Below are 24377 nucleotides of genomic sequence, written 5' to 3' on the forward strand. Positions count from 1 at the left end.
TAGGCTAAAAAGCCATCGCGCTTCTTTTCATCCTTTGTGCTCAAGCTACAGAGAGCACTCAAATAAAGCTACCCGGGCCTACTGGAACAAACAACAGTTCAAAATAATGATTTTTAGTGCAACATTTAACCACTTGGTGCACATAAAGTGCTTTAGTTGAGCGAGGTTACCGTTAGGGCAACTGGATTTTATTTTTTTTTTATGCCAGACAAGCCCGAAGATATTTTAATACGCAACCGGTCAGGAGCTGCCAACGGCTGCTATTTCTTTCATGTACATCGCACAATGGGAAATGGCCTTCTGTAAGGCTGCAATTTTGTGTGATCGCTGTGTAAAAGGGGCTAACGACTCTAATTTCAACATCAAGTCGATGGTTTGCCGAGCAAATGCGTTTTCTTTTTGTACAGCGCACTTGGGAAACATTACCTTAAATTGTTCTTGTTCGGTCATTAGCCAGAGGTAGCGCCAACGTGTGACAAATTGCTGGCCCGAGTTCATGCGTTATGGAAAATAAAGCAAAGAAGGTGCAGGAGTCATTTGAGTGTCTCAGAATTTACAGGTCAACATCATCCACTCTGCTGCGGCCGCTCTTCAGAGAGGCTGCCAAGCCGATTCGTCGTCAGCGGTGGCGAGACCAGCATCAAGGGCGTCGAACAAAAGGCCTCTTGAGAGCTTTCACAAGATTTGAATACTGCGACTCCTGCGTTCCAAGTCTGCTTCCAGACAGAATGGTGCCCGTGCAGTGACAAGACGCAAGCGGTCGATCGTACTGCGTGTACCTCGGTGAACAATTAGCCCTTCAGGAGATGAATGGGGGGAGGGGGACTAAATAGACCGTGGAGACACATTAATAAACATCAAAGCTGCTGTATTCAGTCGCTTGTCTGAAAAAGTGTGGTTGCGCCACGTTGACGAGGGTAAATTAACTTTGCCGCTTTTAACATTTAAAAATGTTCCCAGGTGCCTCAAAATGTGACATGGCGAATGTGAGAAATAAAAACACTAAGTATGGTGGTAGCCAAAGTTATTTTCGTGCCGCGTGATGATGTTTCGTCAAACTTTGCTTGACAAACTTAATTTGTTCCGGAGTTCTGTTTGCGAACGTTAACACAATCTATTCCAACCACAGAACCTCACCATATTTACTTTGTTTTTATTGGTTAATTCACCGATTTACTTATTTGACCCCCTCCGCCCACCCTCCTAATTATTGAAAAAACTCACCTATTTGCTGTTTTTGTGTTCTTAGGAAAAGAAACAACCAAAGATTCGACCCCAAATGCAGCAGCATGATGAGCCAAATTCAGGACGTTGAGTCGAAGGAGTCGCAGAATAGTTAACGCAGATGAGAAGACACCATTAGGTTATCCGCAATGCCAAAGTCATTGTGTTCAAGGTTGCATCCCTGCACCTGGAAACATTATATTCAAGTCATTTGCAAGTCAGATACGTGCACATGATTGCCCCCAAAAGTTTGTCCATCACCTTGCACCCCTCGGGCCACTTAATAAAGCTGCTATTCAGGCCGCGCCAAGTCCGCATACACAATGCATTCCTCTGGAGATCAAGCTCTAGGATACGGGCAAATGTTTAATCACACCAGGACTCTGACTTAAGCATTCTTTCTCTCCGTGATGTTTGTAATGAGATGAATGGGCTTCTCTAGCAGCATTCCTTAGCTCAATTTCGTTTGTACAAAACGGCACGGATTGTCATCTTTTGTTTTAGGTTCCATTGAATATTTGACTGTGTACGTCGAGCTCTGACCGCTTTCACATATTTTGATCTATGTATCACCCCCAGGGGGGAAAAAAAAGTCAATTTGACCCGTGACAGTACAGGAGCCTTCCGGAAAAAAAATACTGTAGTTCGTTTATTCATTGTTGATTCAAGGACATTTACCAAGCAGACATAGTTGCCTCATTTGGAAAATATGCCTATTTGGCACAGTACTACATGCCAAAACTCTGGAGAGTGTTTCATGCAAGAAGACGTCATGATAAACGGTCCGGTTGTCATCGCACAGTAAACACGGAATAAACAGGGATATTTCAAAACAAGGTACAGTACATTCCTGGACACTTAATGCTTTCAGGATGATCTAAACTGAATTCCTTGAAGCAAAAGAAATATTTAAACATGGATGACATAAAACAAGGCAGATTTTTTTTTAATGGTGACTGGTTTTGAGAATGTATATAAAAATGAGACAAGTTGCTTGGTAAAGATCATTTACATCAAAAACGTACATTAAATGATTGCAGTACTTTATGTGACGGATTTCAGTTGTAACTCACTGTGATGGGAATGCTCCCTCTAAGCCCCTTGGAAGTGAAAACATGTGATGTATCAAAACATTACATTTCAGGCCTGTCTCCAGACCTCATTTCCTTTGCCCAGCTGTTCTCCTTAGACAAGGTCTAGTGGAGGTTGTCTCGGTGGCTAATACCCGAATCAGGATTGCACAACCGCTCTACAAAAAAGAACCAAGAATGGCATTATGCTTGAGGACAAAAAAACAACAACACACAATCGAAATACAGCAGCGTTTTGAAAAATAACTTTTGGACCCCACAAAAGACTAGCTTACTGCAGCTTGCTAGTCAGCAGCTAGCGCAAATCGCTAATGAAAGATTCTACGCCTTCATTTGGCACAAACCGATGGACTCAAACACAGACGGGCGAGCCTCCACAAGAGCCCCAAATCAAATTCGTTGATTTGCAAGTTGGCAGCTTGCCAGGGAGCAGTTAGCCATCAGAGCCCAGTGGAGAAAGCCAATGTCGCAGTCTGCATTTTGAGTCAGCATTCCTTTTAGTCAATCACCACCGAAAGTTACACTCAAATGTTTGACACCAAACAGAATATTAAAATACATTTTTAAAAAATGTTCATAAAACATCGGGCAGCCAACAGGTATCCAGTTAGCCGCTAGCACAGGAAGCCAACGTCTTCGTCTTTGCTCGGTGCTCCTCCTTGTCATTAATCACAAACGGATAGACTCAAATGTAAAACACCAGACACAAAATATTCAAATCATAGTCGGTTCATAAAAAGTAAGAGCTCGGCACTCAGTATCTAGCTTCTCACTCAGTCGCTAACCAACCAGCAAGAAGCTACGGTAGCATTCTATACAATATCTGTATTCGGTGTTCCTTCTTGTCTAGCAGCACGACAAGCTGAATTCAACTGCGGGACACGTGTCATAATATTAAAACCAAAACATTTTGTCCAAAAAGTTGGCAGTTAGCCACTCAGCAGCTATCATGGGAAGCTAATGTGGCAGTCTACCTCTTCCCTCAGTGTTGATGCTTGTCAAATATCACAAACAGATGGACTCAAATGCAGGACTTCAGGCACAGAGCACATATTTAAACCAAAACGAATATCTTCACAAAGCTGACAACTGGCTCAAGAAAACTGCAAGTGAATGTTTTGTTTGTTCACGAAAAGCTAGTCAATAAATGGCTCCTGGCTGAGCCCCACCAAATGAACTGGAATGGAAAAGAAACAATAAATAAATAAAGATAAGGAAAGTTTGGAAAATACCCGCAACAGCGCTAAGCATGACCAAACATTGGATTTTTGACAGATAGTAAAGGGGGAAGAAAAAAATCTAAAGTACACAAATTTTACCTCTGAGGAAGCACTGTATGTTGACGCAAGCTAATCTTTAATGGCGCACAGCTGCAAAGCAGCTGACTGATCTTAAATCATCCATTCTTTGACAGCGTGCGCATCCCCAACCATTCGTTTTTCATCACATTTCAAAGAACAGCGTGAATAAGCTTTGGACGCTGAACTTTTTGAGGCCTGTGATTGATGCGCCAACATCACTGAATTGGAAAACAACATTCATCAATAGTCTTGTCGACTGACAAGCCCACTCTTCAGGTAGAATCTTCCGTCAAGGTTGATATTTAATAAAAACATGCCCTTGTGTATAATGGAACCATTATACGTGCTCCAAAGGGGAGAGGAGTTATAGGATTACACTTTTTTTTTTTTTAATCAAAAGGTTTATTTCCCTATGCGGATTAATCAAGGGACATGACTGAGCTGAGATCGAGATGACCATGATTGGGTTTAAAAACAAATTACAATTAGGCTGCTCAGATTTCTTCTTTTGAAACTATTTTTGTCAGAAAGTATTGGTTAAACCAGGAAATGGTTCATTAACCGACTAACAAACAAGTCCAATTTTTTATGTCCCTAATCATTTCCATTTTTTGCCACCGTTCCAATCACAAAAAAAGAAAAAGAATTATTTTAGATTTATTACTTTGTGTTTATGGGAAATTTCATGATAATGAAGACAACTGGTCATACCATTGCACGGTGAAAATAGTTCACCAGATGAAACTCAAGTTTTACTACCACATTCGGTTAGGTTAGTGGCGGGTTGTATAAACTAGTCGTTACTTTACTCCACGATGTTTAGGGTGTGTCATTGACTAGTCACCAATCACGTTTTTAACAATAACATGGGCGCCTGAATGTCTCTCACCTTTATTGATTGAATGGTCTTCTATTTCTGAATGCATATCTTTGATATATGACTGGGGGTTGGGGTGTGGGGGGGTTGTCTATGATTATTTCCCAAAACCTTGAATTTTGCAGTGGACCCAGAAAAACATTTCCGTTTGGACAAATTGTGCAAACTCAATCCGCCTGAGTTTTCTGGCTGCGAAAATCATCACAACCTCTCTAAAGTCGTGCAACTCTTCAGCAAAGGCAAGTTCCGACTTTTGTACATGTTCAGGTTGTACCACAACACGAGGAACAAACTCCTGCGTGAACCAAGCAACCCCTGTATAGATTGCGTACCCCAGCGAACCCGGTTTCATAGGTGACATGACAAACGGTTGGGTGGGATCTTTGGCTGTAAAGCCACGATTTGAAATTGACACTTTTTAAAAAAGGTTCGACAAGATGTGGACTGGCACCATGGCATCTATCTACCCTCAGTAGGCGATGTCACTGAACAGCCTGGGGACAGCACACTGCTGAGCCACCGCTGCCATGTTGCGATGACTTCCTGCGTCAAACGACGGGTGGGATCTGCTCTGGTATTTCACACTAAGGGTATGGCTGAGCCACCCTCCCCACCCCCGTTCAAAAAAACCAAGTCTATCTCAAATCTCCAACTCAGAACACATACTAACTTCGATAAAGGTTTTGCTGGATATGTTGTGTAATTTATGCCAAGGGGGGGGGGGGGGGGGGGGGTGATAATCAGGCCTGTTCTGTTTGTACTCTCGGGGATGTGTGATGAAGGTAATGATTGAGGTTATCTCATTTTCTTTTTTTTTTGTGTCCAACTTGTTCTTCCTGCAAAGGAAGAATGATATCATAGATTAATATCACTCGCACAACTCCCAGCTGCTTTCCTGCTGCACGGAGAGACCAGATGGGGAAAAAGCACTAACATGGCGAACAAATGAAACTTCCTTTGTGTGTGAACGTGTGTCGGTGTGCATGTGTGTGTGTGTGAGACCCATCTTGGCAGAGGAGGCAATTTGTGCCCTCTAATGACACCGTTTTGATGAATGTGCACAGGGAAGGGTGACATGCCCACCGGGGGAGCACTTTTCCGGTCTGCTTTCACTCTTTGAATTCGTACAGTGATTATCCTAACTTCTTTTGATTCATTAGCCACTGGTGCTAACTCAACATTAGACATGTTCCAGAACACTTTAAATTTTGTGGGGGGGGGGGGGGGGGGATGAGCCACCTGCATGGACTGCTCTGTGGGGGTAAAATCATCGTTTAGCCATGTTTCAGTTATTATCTCGATGTTTCTTTATGCCATCAAATCATTTGTCAGTCACTTCACACATTGTTGTGAGTGACTGCTAATACTCCGGATTAGTAAAAAATAAATACCATATTTCCCAAGTTCCCTGCTGCTCCCCCCCCCCCCCCAACACATCTGCACAAAATATATTTTACCTGAAATTAATCCGAACCATCTGATGAACTGTGCTGCATGTGTATAGTTTGTTTGGCTGGAAAACTCCGTCTTCATGTTCATTCCCACGAACCTGACGTGATCAATGTTAAATAAGGAAAACTGTTGTGGAAAAGACTAAAACGTGGCCTCTAAAGCATGGGAACTAGATCAGACGCGATACGTACATCTGTTTGATTTTTTTTTCCCACCCTTTTGAAAAGTAGCCAACATTCATTTGGTAATTTAATTAACGAGTTTTGTCAGTTTGGGTCCGATAGCACATATTTACCCCCCGCCTCCCCCAAAAAAGCTTTGGCTGAAACTCGCTGTGGCAACACATTGCAAAAGGTGTCGGGTGATGGCGAGGGAGCATATGGTGCTTTGGACGGCTTCGGCTTGGAACGCGGCAGGCGGCTACTTAGTCACCGCCAGTGTTTTCCAAAGAGGACGACTCCAGCTGCTCTTCCGGATGACCTTCATTACCACAATTAATATGCATGCCACTCACATGCTTAATATGCTACGCTGGGATGAAAGCATGGGAAGAATGGAGATGAAAAAAATACATTTTGGTTTTCATTCATGAAATCATGACGGTAGTTTCTGATTGTCACTGACTCACAAACTGACTTTCAAGACCGGACAAAAAATAAATAAATGTGGATTTAAAAAAAAAATAATAATAATAAGATCAACATATTGCTCAACAGCTAATGGGCCCCAATTTTGCTGTGTATAAGCTACACCAAATCGATCATGCGGCTGAGGCCAAGCCAGGTTAACAAAGAGGCCATTAGCCGCCACTTTGCTCTGCTTCTACAAACACTGTCATTCATCTACATGCCTGAGCCGTCCGGTCCGAGGACGTAGGCAGCAGTGGGAACAAAACAGAAGGCCTAATTGCTCGGTTTTGTTTAGGAGCTCCTGATTTCGATCAATGAGCTTGTATGATGGGAACCGACAGACAAGTTGATGTGAATGTGTCATTGTCCAACTGATGGTAACAGTTCAGGTATAATTGGACAAAGAGCAGATCAGAGTTTAAAAAATAATAATAATAATGAAACCAAAGAAACCCAAATAGGCTTGCCAATGTTTGATGAAGAAATCCATTTTTTGTTTATAATAAAAAAAATAAATAACACACTCCTACACACTTTTGATTAATGTAAAATGATGCAACTGTAATACGTATTGGCAAAGACATAATCAGAAGCAACAATCAGCGATGGCTCATCAAAATGATTGCGCAGGCATAATTTCGTCAAGGAATTGTTGATATAAAGCGCTCAGGTCGAATATATCGAGCGTGCTTTCGGTGGCCGATAACCTTGTCACTGTATTTTTATGACAATTTTCAACAGCTAACTTGGACTCACAAGGCAAACGCTGACGGCCTTTACTTTAGATAAATGAAGTAAAAATTTGGATAAAAACGTATGAAAGGCTTTCATGCATCAAGAGCTTTGCACACAAGTCGGTAACCGCCCTTGACAGGAAGAGACAAGAGATATGCTGAAACATAAAACGAACAGTATACTGAACATGTAAAAATGATGGATGGAAAGCTGTATCACAGCGATTTGTGGTCGGCATTGTAAAATGTCACTGGAAACCCATTTTTTCTTTTATTGCACAAGAAAAAAAAATGTAAATGTGCCCTTTCAGCAAGTTTATGTGAAGTTCTTTTTCGACAGTGGAACGGGTCAGAACATGTCAGTGTCAACTCTATCTAACACAGTAGTCAAGTCAAAATTACAGGACGTATTCTAACGCCCTTGTGTGCCAGGTCTGTCCATGGTTTGTATCAGAAAGAGACAATATACTTTTTAGCCTGATGCCGTTTCCCCTGCTCAGAGGGCAAAGCACTCCCAAGTCTGACCTGCTTATCCAAGGCGATGTCTATTTCCGATAACCCGATGGGAATCGGCCTCTGCCTGAACCGCTGTTGCTCGATTTGTCGCCGACCAAGAAAGGCAAGCGTAGTCCAGAGAGCCCATTGACGCTAATCTCACAACAGGCTGGTTTTATCTGATAAATGCAAAGCAAGAGTGATGAGGCGCGAGGGTACGTATGTATGCGTGTGGGCCCGCGGGGTCCAATTACTCAAGTGCAGTGGATTCAGGCTGTCCGTTTGCATTATAGAAGCTCTGCATCTCATCGTCGGGTCTCAACAATAGGCGCACAAACATTTTCCCACCATTCAAATACTCTCAAGCGCCATTCATAGGGTTGGTCAATTAATCGAAACAGTGACTTTGATTTTAGCTCGTCATGATCATAAAAGCTTTATAATGGAAGAAAAACAATCAATGGTGCATTTGCAAGTTTCTGGGAATGCATCATGCTGCTTGTACGGCAAGCATGCGACGTGCATGTGATTCTGCCCTGCAAGAGTGTTCTGCAAGCTGTTCGATGAAACCCCCGTTAAACTTTTCGGGAGAATTAAAGATGCACATTAATATATATTTGTTTGTTTGTTTTTGTTTTGTTTATTACATTATGTCTTATCTGAACTTGCCCATTAAAGGGCATCTCAGTCGGTTGCTGCCAGGTAGTCAGAGTTTTTTGTTTCGTTTTGTTTTTTGTCATTCCATCGTCCTTTTAAAGAATTTTTTAAAAAATGCTCATCTTGTTTGTTCCATTTGAAGCACAATGGACTATTATTGTACTCTCCAGTAAGGACTTTAAGAGGTTAGGACTCATGAGATGTCTGCTTCCTGTGATATTATCCACTCCTATTCCTCCCCACCGCGCCCTCGGCCCAGTCCCAGTGGCGGAGCAGGTATTGTGCTCTAATATGTCAGATAAATATTTTATGACAAAGAGAAGCATCCGGGGAGTCGAAGGGAGCAGATTTACGGGCTGCACCTGTAGATGAACACGATGGGGAATGCTGCCAAAGTCATATCTGTCATGTCCTTCCATAAACTTAATGTGCTTTATTCAAAAGGAATATGATCAAGGGGCTTTTTGGCTGCAGCCGCAGACTGTTGGCTTTCCATTGTAATGGGAACTTTTATGGGAATGTTTCATGTTTTTCAAGGTCAACAGAATGTTTGCATTTCGTTGGGCTCATCACTCCATTCACTTTCCACCAGCCTCATATTGACAGTATTTTAAGATTGACGTTAGTACATTTGAAGTCAAAACGTTGCCGTCTGAAATTCAGAGCCACAATACCTCAAACTGCTACCGCAATTATCCTTAAAGTGTAAAATATTACAGTCGGTCTTGAGCTCGCCAAAAACCTGAAGCCTAACAAATGGGCAATCACTTCTACAAAAAAAAAAAGAGGATTGACCTAAGCTCCGCAAGAATTTTCGGGCAAGTCAGATATGTTCTTTTCCTTCGTTCTTTAACACGCAAAAAAAGCTTGTGAAAGGGGAGCAGCTTAAAAACATCCTACTTGGACGGCAGCAATGGCCTCGCAAAGAATCCAAAGTCTGTTAAGTGCATCCAGAAACAATTGAGCAACAGGAATTAATGGACTTGAGCAACTGAGAAGGCGATGAGGCACAAGGCCATTAATAACGGTCCATTTGCTTTTGTTCAACTGATCCGCCATTACTTCTGACCAACCATGGACTCGCCACTCTCAAAAGGCCTTACAACCTGTTAAAGTTGACTAAATTACAATTAGTGGTTATATTTTAGTGTGTTTCTTACACTTCTACTTCATATTTTCTTCCCATTATGCTTTGCACGAAAGTACAAATAGTCTCGGACTGAGCCAGTGTTGTGTCGCGCTGGCCTCTAGCTAGCTAGCTTCTCGCACTGGCCTCTAGCTAGCTAGCTAGAGCTACTCTGTTAAGTGCCTCTAGCTAGCTAGCTAGAGCTACTCTGTTAAGTGCGAGACAACACTGGCTAGCTAGCTAGATAGAAAAATCGAGCTAGCTAGCTAGAGCTAGATTTTTATGACATAGTTCTGTGTGGAATCATGCCTGTCCTTTTGCTTTGAAGATCCATCTCTTGGCCTCACTGATTATCCACGTTCTCTTCTGAGATTCTTTGCTTCTCCTCAAACTGTACGGATGAGAGCAAGAATTTGGAGGGCAAGCCTTGCGAAGGCCAAGATTACTTTTTTCCAGGTACGGGGGGAATTTGGTTGTCAGGTCCGATCCAACAAATACGGTCAAAGTACACATGATCAAAACCATGTGGCGGTGCGGTCATCGCAAATAATTGCCTCCTCTGTTTCCTGCCGCCGGGTGCCATCAACACGTCACACGACACGTCGGTTCAAGAGTTCACCCCGACAAGGAGGCCAGAAATGCAACCTGTTCACTGTCAACGCGGAGAACGGGAAGACCACGCCTGGTGCTGTGGTTAAAACCGACCCCCAATGAGCTTGGAGACGGCACCAGGTGGGAAGGCTCTTTTGCACGTCCACTACAAAGTCAAATTTCTTTTATTGGGGAGGTTATCCGTCTCTTGGATTAAACCATCTGCTGAACACTCCTTCGATCAGAATGTAATCGATGTGGTGCCGAGTGAAAAGTTTGTTTTTGCGTTCATCTGCTGGGAGCGGACGCTGACTCTGTCCACAGTGGAAGCACAACTCGGAGGAGGAGTAGTCGAACCGAGTGAGATTTTTGCGGCTTGCCTGACATGAAACCCTGTGGACGTTTTAATTCGCCTGGGTGGGAACAAAGCCAAATTCCTTCCCTCGACTGAACAATAAAGTTTATCCTATTATGTTAAAACAAACTTCACTTCACTTCAGGGGTGGTTCTCAGACAACATGGTCCAGGAGTGCGACATCTGGACCCAAAACTGAATTTGTACAAAACCAATCAAAAGGGAAATGTGCTTTCAATCAGACCTCCCCGCAGTGTGCTATGAATACATGAATCGGTAGTTCACTCAGCCCTTTGTTCGCGGGAGATGATTGAATGTCGTGGAATACTCGGTTGTTGCGTGTTGGTATGGTTTTGTTCCATGGACACCAAACTCTGAGCACTCAAGTGCCAAATTATCCATCCATTTTCCGATCCGCGTATCCTCACAAGGGTCGCGGGGCGTGCTGAAGCCTATCCCAGCCGTCTTGGGGCAGTAGGCGGGGGACACCCTGAACCGGTTGCCAGCCAATCGCTGGGCACGCATCGACGAACAACCATCCGAGCTCACACTAACACCTAGGGACAATTTAGAGTGTTCCATAAACCTGCCATGCATGTTTTGGAATGTGGGAAAAAACCAGAGTACCCGGAGAAAACCCACACAGGCACAGGGAGAACATGCAAACTCCACAGGGGAAGGCCAGAGCCGGAATCGAACCCACGACCCCTGCACTGTGAGGTCGACGCACTAACCCGCTCGACCACCGGGCCGGGCCGCCTGTGCCAAATGAATTTCAAATGAATTATTTTGAACAATTTACAGCTTCACACCCTTAATACAAAGATATTCAGTTGAAAAACTGATTCTTCTACCCAAGTTCTTAATTCTTACAGCTGACACAGAAAAGTGGCAGGGAAACAAAAACAAAAAAAAACTTTAAATGATGAGTTGCATTGTGGGATTATGGAGAAAGCGACACGGTCCTCCGTGAATCAAAGTTCGACTTGGGAGCGGCTGATTAATATGGATAGCGCCGACTTTGGTATAAAACAGAAACGCGGAGCTGTCAAAGTGCAGATGGATTGCAAACGCGCAAACCTACTGTATATTCACGACGAGATTTTAAAAACGCGGTGCAACATTTCCACCCACCGTCGACGCACATATTGTATAGATCCCGTATATTTCAGTCTACCTGCATTGCACCTGATCTTTAATCTGTCACAGTTGTCTAAAATCCATCACTTAACTCTTTGCAGCCCTCCCTCAGGTTATCTTTCCTCTTACCTCCTCTCCCCACTTGAGCTCTCGTCACTCAATCAAGAAGGCCTTTCCCAAGCCCCGAAAGACCCGCTGAGATATGAGCACGGTGGACAGAAAGGAGGAGGCGTTTTGTTCACGATGGGTGGGGAAGAAAGAGGGAAGTTTGCCCATGTTTTGGAAAGTGTCTGAACTGTAGCAAGAGGCTAATTAATACGAGCCGAGTGCACCGTGATGGGGAGAGACTGAGGTATGCGATCGCAAAACGTCCATGCGTGGAACGGACGGAGATTGTGCCATTAGTCCAGTGTGAGTGGGCTGTTTATCTGTGCATACTTGGGAGGCTGGTATCAATCGCCGGAGATACACGGGGCCCTGCAAAAGGCCTACAGAAGGCAACATTCTTCAGAACGTAAGGCCGCCCACACGCCCACCTCTGGCGCAGCCTCATTAAACACCAGTGGCCCAAACTCCCCAAGACCTTTGGCTACATCACTTGTCCACAGGAGAGAATATACATATATTCTCTATATCTCTATATATATATATATATATAAATCCAAACCGTGGAAATTTGATGACCTATTCCAAGCGCAAATAAATCAAAAACGGCTTCATTCTTGAAAAATATGCATTGACCTGTTCTCCCAGAGTTGGAAGGTTGGAATAACCTTGACAAGCACATCTACAACTGCGTGCGTAATTAATACATAGAATACAGAAAGTCAGACCAAGGATTTTTCTTTTTGGAAGCAAACAATGATATAATACATCTATGTGGCCTATGGAGCTGCATTGAGCAGCGAGTTACACAAGTCTCTCAGCCCATCCATCTCACGAGGTAATCAATAGCTTGGGGGCAGCGAGCTGATGATGAAAACGGAAAGGGAGGGGTTGAAACGTACAAGCCTGAGGAGTCACTGCAGATTTTATTTACCAGGTGGCCAGAAGCAAAAACATTGGCACCAAGCTTAACTCCCTGAAGGAGATCGTTGAGAGCGGAGAGGTTTTACTTCTGCAATAAGGTGGGCAGGTCTATGGAGCAGCTGGTATGGCACCTGCACCGAAATCAATCATAAACAGAGGGCCTCCTCGATTTGTTTACCCAACGCGGGTTATGGGAACGCGGGTTGTGTCAATTGATAGCGGGGTATGGCGCTCATGAAAATACATCACATAGACAACCAAAGTGCGGGTGAGTGTTCCCAAACGAAGAGGTTCCCGGGGGCACGAATGAGACGGCCTACACTTAAAATTGCACATGCAAACAAACGACCTTCACAATATGCCCGCATACTCTCTCCCAAGAATACGCCTACATCCAGCCCACATTGAAATTCTCACACAAGCACAAACGCACCAGGCTTGTGTTGGAACAGATTACGGATAGCCTTGCTCAGAAGACAACATGGGCACTCGAAAAGAAAATCAACAAGGATATCGATAGAGAAGGAATTGGATTAAAAAAATAAAAAAAGGAATGAGGATATGCGTGCGGGCGGGAATGAGGAGTGTGGGGTAGTCCCTGATTAATCAGATGATTGAAGTGTGCACTACAGACACGTCGAGGATTTGTAATAGGAACAACCTGAAGATCGGTCTGTATATTGTGAGTCATTTAACTCATTCAGTACCAGCCAATTCTGGACCAAGTCTGAGAAGACATTTAAAAACGTCTTTGGGAGTGAATGAGTTAATTGTTAGCGCTGACTTCCTTTCGTAGACGAATGGAAACGGAGACATTTTCCGGTTCATCTGTAAAGTACACGAACAATTTCACTTGAGGTGTTTTGACCGTTCTGACTTCACAACCTGACCCGATTTAAAAGGGGAATTAAAACAGCTTCAGCCACAATCTATGAATACGTCTCCAAATATAAGAGCGTGCTCCCCCTCAAGTTTCAGTCATCTGAATGTCCATTTTTGTCAGTTCCGCTGTGGACCTGACTAGAAAGACCGTTTGAGGTTACACCCACAAAGCCTGTCCAAGTCGTGTTGCAACACAACTTTTAGTATCGGTTCAGCTGAAAACACCGATGCGCCAAAAATCATGGTGCAAAACAAAACAAATGAACTGATCTGACTTATGAACTAAACAAAAGCACTGAAAATCGCCAGCGGTAAATTATGCCCAAAAACAAAATATCACGCAACATGAAACTGTTTTGAAGCTGTGTCACCCGCAGGCCTCAAATGAAACAGCAACGACCCGAACGTAAGGCGTCGAGTCGTTTATCTCAGTGTGACCGCTTCGATCGTTAGCTTTGATTTTTGTGTCGTAGGCGATGAACTCGTACGGTGCGAATCCAATAGCAGCACTTCTGAAAACCGTCAAGTGGCGAGAGATGCTGTGAGAATCAACGTCTGGTCCACGCCGGTGAAACGGTTACTGTGTCTTATCTTTTTTTCAACGGGCCTCTCGTCTATCTCTTGCCAAACATTCTGTGGGCGGCGCAGCCTTTCAGCCCAGAGGTCCGGCCGTCAGGCACCGCATGGAGCCCCGTGATCAAAGACAATGCTCGCTAACTGACTTGGAGCATGTTGAGCTGCTGGCTCGTTTCCAGCAAACACTCCTATGATGATGTTAGGGCGTTCAAACAATTCCGTGCGAGCCGACTTGGCCGTTATCGCCGCTGCACGGGCCCGCGAGGCTCTCGGTTCGCTTGTGCACCTTATTTGGAAAAGACGATGCTAAAAGAAAGAAAAATGGATTGAATGAAACTGAGCAGAGCAATAGCGGTGTTCTGACTCTGGAATACAAGGTCACTTTGAGGGCAAACAACAATAACAGGGTTCCCACTCTTCCGCTTGCTTTTTATTTATGGACCTTTTAAGGACTTTTGAGGGCTAATTCAGCCATTTTTTTAAGGATTCAAGGTGGATTTAATGAACAGAAAGCGCCGCATATCACTGAGCTGGTGTTCAAATCATTTGCTGCCAAAGGAAGGGCACATCTTTATTTTTAGGGGGCAATCCGCTAACCCTTTATTTGACGTACTGTTTGTCAAATTCACCCGAAATGACCCGAAGTGATCATCATCGGAACTGATCGGAGACGGTGGGAAAAGCAGAGCGGGAACCAGGAAGTCCCCACAGTCAGGCTCCTCACTTAGTTTGCGGTTCTGCTTCAGCTGTGACATAGCACACGTTATATAACTCGGCCACTGTCTGACCCGAGGGCCTCAATTTTACAGTAGGTGGAAGTCTCAGAGTCCCCTGCCCCCTCCTACTCGCACGTACAGCGCAATGCACAAGGCATGCATCGACCGAGTGTTCACTCAGCATCAACGGGGCCATGACTATGACTGAATAATCACTCTTTGTGTGGCCGTACAGCGAATGGACACGTTGACCTTAACAAATGCCACGACGTAGGCGGCCACACGTACACATGTTCATGGGCGATGTCACCGGGCCACTTTGAGCACCTAGGAGTTGTAGCCGAGGCTACATAGAGTGAAGGAACATGATGCAAACATGGTTGGGATAATAAAACTGAATGGATATTTCCGATATTAACCCTCCATTTTGTGTTCACACTTGGCCAAGAGGAATCACAACGGTGTTAATCCAAACAGATTGAAATGTGTGAACGGAGCCCGGTTGTTTACACTCGAGCAAAGAAAATCACACATCTGTCATCTCATGACTGGTTCACGTCTTTTTTCCAAGCAGCAGTCATACTCTAAGACTGCGCGGTTCCCAACACACACTGGCTGACTTGCTTTAAACTCACAGACGACTTGATTGAGTGTGCTTTTGATTTCTTCCCGTTTGATTAAATCTGCTAATGATGAAGTCAGATGGGACCGTCTTCCTGGGATATGAGAATACAATGGTAGTCAGGAAGAGCCTAGTCTATGTTTGTGCACTTTATTTTGGAGTCACCCACAGTTCTCCCTCTAGAATCTCCAGTTGGTCCAAAATGCTGCCGCAGAGTTGAGTTTAGTGAAGATACATACAACACGACAAACAAATACAGTGGTACCTCTACTTACGAACGTCTCTTCACACGAAATTTTCAAGTTACGAAACATCTCAACAGGAAAATATTGCCTCCTGTTACAAAAGAAATTACAAGATAAGAAAGGATACAATTATGTTTGAATTTTGTCGGGGCTTGGAACGAATTAGGGCATTTACATGGAAAACGTGCCTCTACTTACAAAATTTTGTAGTTCAGAAATTTCTTCCAGAAGCAATTAATTTCGTAAGTAGAAGTACCACTGTATATAAAACAGAAGTATGCTTTGAACAACCAGTGTGAATGCTGCTTTTGCTTTCTGGTGGTTGTTTCCTGGTGCACAATCGATTTCCAGGTAATTCGAAATGAAAATATTTCAACCATCCCTCGGTCCGCTTTTTGGGGGCACGCCACGGTTCACGTATTGATTTTTACACAGGACCAAATGGATCGCACTAGCAGAGCTGTCGCTCCGGAGTTCATCTTCACATAACCAAACCCACAAGCACGACCACAGCTGTCAAGACTTCAAAGTTCAATGATCCTGCGAAAAACAAATTACCAGGCCCTTGCTGTTCAAACGATGAATGCTATGCATGACTGATTCAATTTACAGGCAGTGAAACAAAAATTAAACCAATTTGTCACGAAACAATGATTCAATTTCAGCGTTAATCGGATCTGTATTGACCTACAGCTCAGCATTTAATTGATTTAGCGTGTCATTTCATCGGCAGAGGAAAACAAGCTCATGATTGCGGACATCGGCCAGGGAATTAAGGCAGACATTTAAAAAGGTCTGACCTGAGAGGCAGATGAAGGTCATGTAGTCTCCCTGACCGCCAGTCGCCAGGAAAGGAATCTTCTTTTTGGTCTTTCGCTTCACCTGCACGGCTGCCAACATCTTCTCGTCGTGGGGTACGAAGACCTCCTTGTTGATGGTGGCTTTGGCACTCATCTTGGAAGCCGGCGGGTCGGCTGGCAAAGGGCTTCCGCGGGGGGGCGACGGCAAGGTGCGCTCTCAAGCTGTGTCGGTGGAGGGGAGCGACAGCAAGATGAAAATTGAGACCTGAACTTATCAAAATGACTTGCAGTATTGTCTCGACGGGTAATCTTAAATTAAATGGTGTGTGATCGATCCAATGCATATTTCTAAGTACAAAAAGGATACTGCGATGTATCGTACTGTTCTCTCTCACCATACGACATTGATACATCGATCCATATTTCCGCTGTGCCATGAAATTGTAGAGCACATCAAACACGCTGAGCAATATTTTGGTTCACTTCCACATGGGTTCGACATTGAATAGAGATTTCCTTTTCAATTACTTACAATATATAATTTTTTTCTATGACCAAAAGGTGGTAGGAACTCACTTGACACATATAATCAAATCTATATTCCCCATTAAGATGAATTGAAATTCCATTAATCCGTTCCAGCCCACCCAAAAACCATCAGTTCTTTCGTAATGGATTTTCAATAAAGCAAAATAGCCCTGCATTGTATAAAATTAAAGATACAATACAAGAGAGAATTTGAAAAAAAAAAACATATATTTTATATATATGTTTTTTAAGTGTCTTGCAACTAAAAAAATATGCAACTATTAACACAGTAAATAGGGAATAAAGGAACACAGTTCACTTTTCGGCACAGAACGTTCAGTTCAGTTCAGTTCAGTTCAGTAGAGAGGCATGCCACGTTCCTGCAGGGAACGTATTTATTAAGGACCCGAAACTGCCTCATACTCTAGCCACATGTCTAATCCAGACACAAACACATTGCAGCTCAGTACGTGGCTAACAGACATCGTGGGGAAGAAAAACTCTTTATCAATACACCCAAATCGACAAGTGACATTTGTTTGGTGTTGAATGGGGATCGTCTGTTGCAAACAGGAAGCAACACGTCAGACGATTGTCTATCTAGTCCTCAACTTCCACAAGCCTGAAGTCCATGCCGCTGCAAAGAAGTGGGTTAATTAGATCCGTATGCTTTCATGACATCTGTGGATGTGATCGGCCACACACTTGAGACACTCGCAAAAACTCCAAACCACACCAGCCGCTCTTACAGACGAGGAATCAATTTGTCATTTGTAGCCCAGTGGATAAACTACTGTGCGGTGAGTCCAAGCCGGTCCCAAAAAAGCTCCAGATTGTTTTTTTAGTTGGCTAATAAACAACAGACTCAGAAATTACAAAGTTGCTTTGTTACATCTCTGCAAGCTTTCAAAAAGTAATAATGTGGCGGGCCGAGCGGCGCAAAGAAGCAAGAAGCAGGCTGGAGCGGAGCGGTAAATAATACACAAACAAACTAGTCTCGTCTGGGCTGGAAGGGCGCTATTGTTGGCAGGAGGTCATTGTTGTGTCGGGATGACGTCAACCTCCGGGGAACAGAGTGGAACATAAAAAGCTCTGGCGCCGGACTAAAAAGCATTTCTGGGAGGAAAAATTCAAAATGAAACATTTTGCACGGGCTTGGAAATGAATAATGCAAAAGCAATAACGGGGGCCTTTTTAGCATAGCGCGCAAAGCTAAGTGATAGGGATCTAACAGCAACAACTGTCCGTGTCCGGCCTCAAAATGGAACGAGAACAAGCGTCTCCGTTCCTCTAGCCGACCTCTTTTGTAAAAAACAATAAAAAAAACAAAACATACATCTGCATCGTCGAGGAGTCGAAATAGATTCTTAGTCAAACAAAGTGCACACGGGGAAGGCAACATCCGTGGCTCGTGCCTCACTCCTCCAGAGTGTGTTGCAGAAAAGTGTTTTTGGTTTTATCGCGCTAACTGTCAAACAAACAAATAAAAAAAGAATCTCCTATTCAATAAATGTGATCCAAAAAAAACAAAAAAAATTGCAATCCAACGTGAAAGATGCTCTCAGTGGAAAGCCTGCTTCTCATCCACCATCCTCCAGTTGAACCGGAAGGTTGCTCTGCGTCTACCCGCAAGCTGTTACCAGGCAAAGGCGAGCGTCTCCCACCCCCCTCAGGTGGCCCATTGAAGCATTAGAAAATGAAGAACAGCAAAAAAAAAAAAAAGAAAAGAAGACAGATCGCAGCCTACAGGCAGTAAGATGAAACCAAGTATGATGCCAAGCGTATGCCTTGACTCGGAGCCGTCTTACGTAATGTTCAGCGGACGGAGCGGGGCCTCGTTGCCGCCGTGGAGGCCAAACGACATACATAAATTTCACGGCCGATTATCACCCAGTAAGAAAAAGCGCGGCATTAACTCCCTAGTGTACGGAGCCGGGCCAAAAAGGCATTTCTCGTACTCGGTTCTTGGCTTGGTTACAATGTAGACATTCTTTGTCGCGGGTGGAAAAAAAAAAAAAGCAACAGCTGGCCCCAAAAGACATGGATGCATCTTGCCGCTTCGCAATCTTTAGCTTCCGGAAGAAAGCAATAAAGAAGCAGTTGGTGGAGGTGAGGTAGCATCACACCATTCCCACTGCCATTTAATTATGTGCTAAAATAAAATCAAGAAAGCGGCGATTTTAATTCATGGCACAAATCTCTATTTAATGTGTTCAATGTTTCTTTATTCCCTATTTACTGTTTTAAAGAAAGTCTGCCAATTCAACGACAGTTTGCATATTTGCGTAAGACACTTAAAAAAATATATATAAAATTTGTGTGTGTGTTTTTTTTAATATTCTCCCCTGCATTGTATTTTAATTTTATACAATGCAGGGACTATTTTTCTTTAATCCATTACGAAAGAACTGATGGTTTTTGGGGGTTGGAACGGATTAATGGAATTTCAATTCATCTTAATGGGGAATATAGATTTGATATATTTGTCAAGTGTGTTCCTACCACAGCTTGCTCATAGAATGTGTTCTATTTTGATATAAAGCCGGTTTGAAATGAGTTTTTTATGGTAACATACATGATGTAACTTGCTATGATCTTTTTGGACAGGTGTGATACTGGTTTGGCCATCCTGTGCATGTTTCGATCTTGCTCAACGTGGACCAAGGAAGGTGGTCCGAGGCTCGGGGAGTTTGTATGAATGCTCAGTCGCATGCAACATTCCAGGGAATGTTTGTTACTAGGCCACGCCCCCACATGAATACTACAGTGCGTTATACAATCTCAGTGAGGAAAATGAAGTTACGAGATAAATTAGCCGAACGTCAAGGTGCCACTGTATAACAGTTAACAATTAAAATATAGGACACTCAATCTTTTCCAGGGGCAGCCCGGTAGTCCAGTGGTTAGCACGTCGACTTCACAGTGCAGAGGTACCGGGTTCGATTCCAGCTCCGGCCTCCCTGTGTGGAGTTTGCATGTTCTCCCCGGGCCTGCGTGGGTTTTCTCCGGGTACTCCGGTTTCCTCCCACATTCCAAAAACATGCGTGGCAGGCTGATTGAACTCTCTAAAATTGTCCCTAGTTGTGAATGTGAGTGTGGATGGTTGTTTGTCTTTGTGTGCCCTGCGATTGGCTGGCAACCGGTTCAGGGTGTCCCCCGCCTACTGCCCGAAGACAGCTGGGATAGGCTCCAGCACCCCCCGCGACCCTAGTGAGGATCAAGCGGTTCGGAAAATGGATGGATGGAATCTTTTCCAGTAATTAAAATGCCAATATCGTTTCCAACCGCAGTGGATTGAAACATCAAATTAAAAATGCCACCGGCTCCTTTATGTGGTAAGACAGCGATGAAGTTAGTCCTGGTTTTGAGCAAAGACAGCAGCGAAGGAACGCCGGCCAGACGCCAGCAGAGAGCAGCCGACGGCACCCCCGTTTGACCGTCGTGCTGTCGGGCGCCCCGCGGCAATCGCGTTCCAAACGGACGATGGTGGATACGGAAATTTGTTTTCAGGCTATACTCGTAAAAAGATGACGTTCCTAATGACTCACAGGCTTGGATTTTATAGGCCCAAGCATCCTTTGAGGGGGTGTCGCTGCTTTGAGCAGCTGTAGATGCGGCGTGGCCACGTTGGGGGATATGCGGGACAATAATGTCGGGGGGAAGATTTATGTTTCTGTGGTGGCCAGACAGTTTTCTGTTTTGCAACATGCTTAACGGTTCACAGCTCCAGTACGTCTAGTTTTCACAAGGAAAATACAGTAACTGCCTTCTTAAGTCATGTCATTCCGAGGAACAACTTTCTCTCTCTCTCTGACTCAAGGGGCAGTATGAACGCCTGACGATACTTTTTCTTTTTTTTTGAGCAGTCTTACAATGCATCATTCCAAAGCTACACTTGGGGACTCGTGCACAAATCTCTCTTGCTTTGAGGCGGTCTCGTAAAAAAAAAAAAAACTTCCCCCCCCCCCCCTCCTGGCATCGAAAGCAACACATTTATATTTTACTGCCTCAAAGTGGGGGTGAAAAACAAGCGCAAAAGTAGGATTGCGTATCCAGGCCAGAAAGAATTCAATCTCCTGGAAAATAACATTTAATTTGTTTTCCAGCCATCTTAAATATTAGATTTTGTCCAAACAAAGTAAAAAAAAAAAGACAGAAGATTTATCACTTTTATGAAGGTGATTTCATACCGAATGACTTCCTCTCTTCTTTTGTTGAGTTAGCTTAGTTTTTACAGGGCATCTTGAGCTCCTGAAAAGTGAATAAAGAGGCTTTTCATGCGCGACCTTGTGCCAGAACCGCACTGTTGACTGTACACGTGACGTCCCAGGCAACTCTGAAAATAACAGTCCAGTCATGCAAACAAATGGATCTCTGTTGTAACTTCTCACGTGCAAATTTAGATACGCGGGGGACACTGAAAAAGATTCGGGATCTCACACGTGCCACAAATGAAAGCAACCACGACCAGCAAGGCGATCGCTAACCATGAATCAATAAACCTCGTTGTCAGGCACCAAAAATATTTTCTTGGCAATATATACGGCAAGTACCGAGTGACCACTGACCGAGAGATATTTCACGACGACAACAACAAGTCTTTTATTCATTGGAACAATGGTAGAGTCCGGTAGAAATGGTTCTTTGTGACCGCGGGTTTATCCGACATTGTCAACCGCAAAAAATGAGGTCGTTTAGCGCACGACCCAACAGCAGACGTGATGTTCGAAGTAATTGGGCAAAGAAATACAGAGCAAGATATAAGCTTATCTTTTATGGCGGAGCAGAGCAAATTAAGCCCTGCCCCGAAACTCTTTCCAGGGAAGAGACAATAATTTCTCCTAAGTGGGTTAGTTGGGCCTCACAGCTGGGAACACAGGTCAGATAAGAAGCCTACGGGCAAATAAGAGCCAAAAGAAGAAGAAAAAAAAAAGCCGAACAGGTTTACCCTTTCGCACAGACCAAATTGTACACCCGTACACTGTCCTTTCGATTTTGTCAACATTCAAACATTTTTTGAGAGAAATTACGGCTACATGGTGGAATGCTATGTCATGCAATGTCAAAAAGGAAGAAATAGTCATCTTGGCTTTGTGTGCTGATCATAAATATTGAAGCGTTTCAATATCGAATTGGTTCGGTCATTTTTTCTCTTGATCATAGACAACACAGGTGTCAAACGCAAGGCCCGTGGGCCAGATCCGGCCCGCCACGTAATTCTATTTGGCCGTTGCAGTTTCTTTTTTTCATAGTTTGGTCGGGGGTGCGACTTATACTCTGGAGCGACTTAAGTGAGAAATTATTAACACATTCTATCATTGCATGTGTTATTTTCACATTAAACCGCAAGAGGATAATCGCAGCCCGCCTCGTTGTACTCTTTCTGCTACCTTGTGGTCCCTGCTACAGGATGCAGTAGGGTGGATTCATCCAATCATTATCTGAACCGCTTTATCCTCACGAGGGTCATAGGTGTCCTGGAGCCTATCTCAGCTGACTTTGGGCAGTGGGCGGGGGTACACCCTGAACTGGTCGCCAGCCAATTGCAGGGCACACATTGACAAACAACCATTTGTGCTCACAATCACACCTAGCTACAATTTAGTGTTCAATCAGCCTGCCATGCATGTTTTTGGAATGTGGGAGGAAACCGGAGTACCCGGAGAAAACCCACGCATGCACGGGGAGAGCATGCAAACTGCACACAGGAAGGCCGGAGCCGGAATCGAACCCTGCACCTCTGTACTGTGAGGCGGACATGCCAGCCAGTCGCCGATTATGCCGCCCCAATTTGAAGTCAACGTGTAAAAATCTAAGTTAACTGTCACAAACATCATTGTCGTGTCTCATAGAATTTGAAACGATGAAGCAATTTGGAAGCACCGAAGACAGTGTCAAACAAACGTGAATCAGTATTCCCTCTCAATTTAGCATCAGTTTAAATTGATATAAAAATCACATAGATCTTTGTAAAGTCTTATTGGATTTGAATAAAATTTGCATTGTATAAGATGAATGTGACGTGGAATTTGGCAAAAATGTCAATTCAACATGAGAAACTCCCTTTGAAATCGTGCGGCTTACTTCAGTCAAATCAATATTCGCCGTCGGCGCAGCATCAAAATGTGTTGCGTCAAACCGTGATTAATCATTCGAATCATGTCAAGATAAATTGAATCGGGAATGGAGCCACATTTGGCAGCAATGCCAGTTTAACGTGGGAGCTCAAAGGTGAGTGAGGCACCAAGCCACAACTTCACTTTGTATCCCTCGAGATGATGATGAAGTGAGGAGTAGTGTACTTGTGTACCTCCCACACAGAACCTTTACATCATGTACATTTCCAATTGAAGCGGAGAACTTCCAAACTAAGCAGGCGAGAAGATAAGTGTTGACAAAATAAGATTCGTATGTTTACGTGGGAAGAATAACGGCGGTTAATTGGCTACCTGCACACACACGTGTTGCGATAGTGAAAAGAAAAAACAAACAAACAATTACTTCAGCCATGGAAACTACTTCGAACATTCGTAAAAACGCCCCCCCCCCCCCTCCTCTCCCGTCTATATTTCACACACCCATCACGATTACGTCCATTGACATTATTTACTTACCGGCTCGTGTGCTTTGAAACGTTTCACGCGCTGCCCCCCGCAAATCCGGTCCTTGTCGTCTCCCAAAAAGCTAACTTGTCGTGTCCGACATGTCCTCGCTTTTTGTCTTCTACCCTCCACAGTCGGATGAGTGAAAGGCGACTTTTTTTCCGCCACCACCACCCCCGAGAAGCGCGACCGAAAAGTCGTCCCGTCGTCGGCCTGACTACGACTGAGTGAGTGAGCGTCAGCCTGCTTGGATGAAGAGCCAGCAGCAGCAGGTTCACACGCGCGCGTACGCGCGCGCGCACACTCACATAGGCTGTCATTAGACGGAAGCAGCCATGTTTTGGGGGGAGTTGCAGTTATTGTGCTCATGATTGGTGGAAAGTAGCGAAGTACAAAGGCTTTGTGTATTTATTTTGGGGATGACTTAATCCATTCCATTTGAAACCGTTATCAGTATTTTGTAGTGGGGCTGAACAATGAATCGAATTCAAATCGACATTGCAACGTAATTGAATGCAGTTTTCAAATCGGAAACAAGAATAATATGCGTTTTAGACCTTTTTTTTAATACTTCTTTAAAGATGCCGTTTCAAAGAGCACTATGAACACCCACTGATTGATAGCAAAGTAATGGAACTCTTTCGAAAAGCGTAAAGCACAAAGAACACTCCTCAAGGTTGTCATTAAAAAAATGAAAGCCTGAGG

The 24377-nt window shown here is 44.0% G+C and overlaps 1 protein-coding gene across 4 annotated transcripts in view; it reads right to left on the bottom strand.

Annotated features, from left to right (window-relative positions):
- Positions 1 to 23944, bottom strand: part of stxbp6 (syntaxin binding protein 6 (amisyn)) — a 37766-nt gene extending 13822 nt beyond the window's left edge. Inside the window, exons 1-4 of one of the 4 annotated variants that reach the window (XM_086127383.1) lie at positions 16543 to 16633; positions 2383 to 2473; positions 1486 to 1571; positions 1225 to 1411 (exon numbers count right to left, since the gene is read on the bottom strand). In XM_086127383.1, coding sequence (XP_085983509.1) covers positions 1225 to 1291 — 67 coding nt within the window. In that variant the 5' untranslated portion in view covers positions 1292 to 1411; positions 1486 to 1571; positions 2383 to 2473; positions 16543 to 16633. Of the gene's footprint in view, positions 1 to 1224; positions 1412 to 1485; positions 2474 to 16542; positions 16765 to 23684 lie in introns of those variants that run through there. The other 3 variants (XM_086127382.1, XM_086127384.1, XM_086127381.1) reach the window with 3 other exon arrangements.
- Between the last annotated feature and the right edge of the window lie 433 nt (positions 23945 to 24377).

The sequence above is a fragment of the Hippocampus guttulatus genome, chromosome 13 (assembly GCF_054856545.1).
Source record: "Hippocampus guttulatus isolate MCC_2025c chromosome 13, RoL_Hgut_1.0, whole genome shotgun sequence".
Classification (NCBI taxonomy): domain Eukaryota; kingdom Metazoa; phylum Chordata; class Actinopteri; order Syngnathiformes; family Syngnathidae; genus Hippocampus; species Hippocampus guttulatus.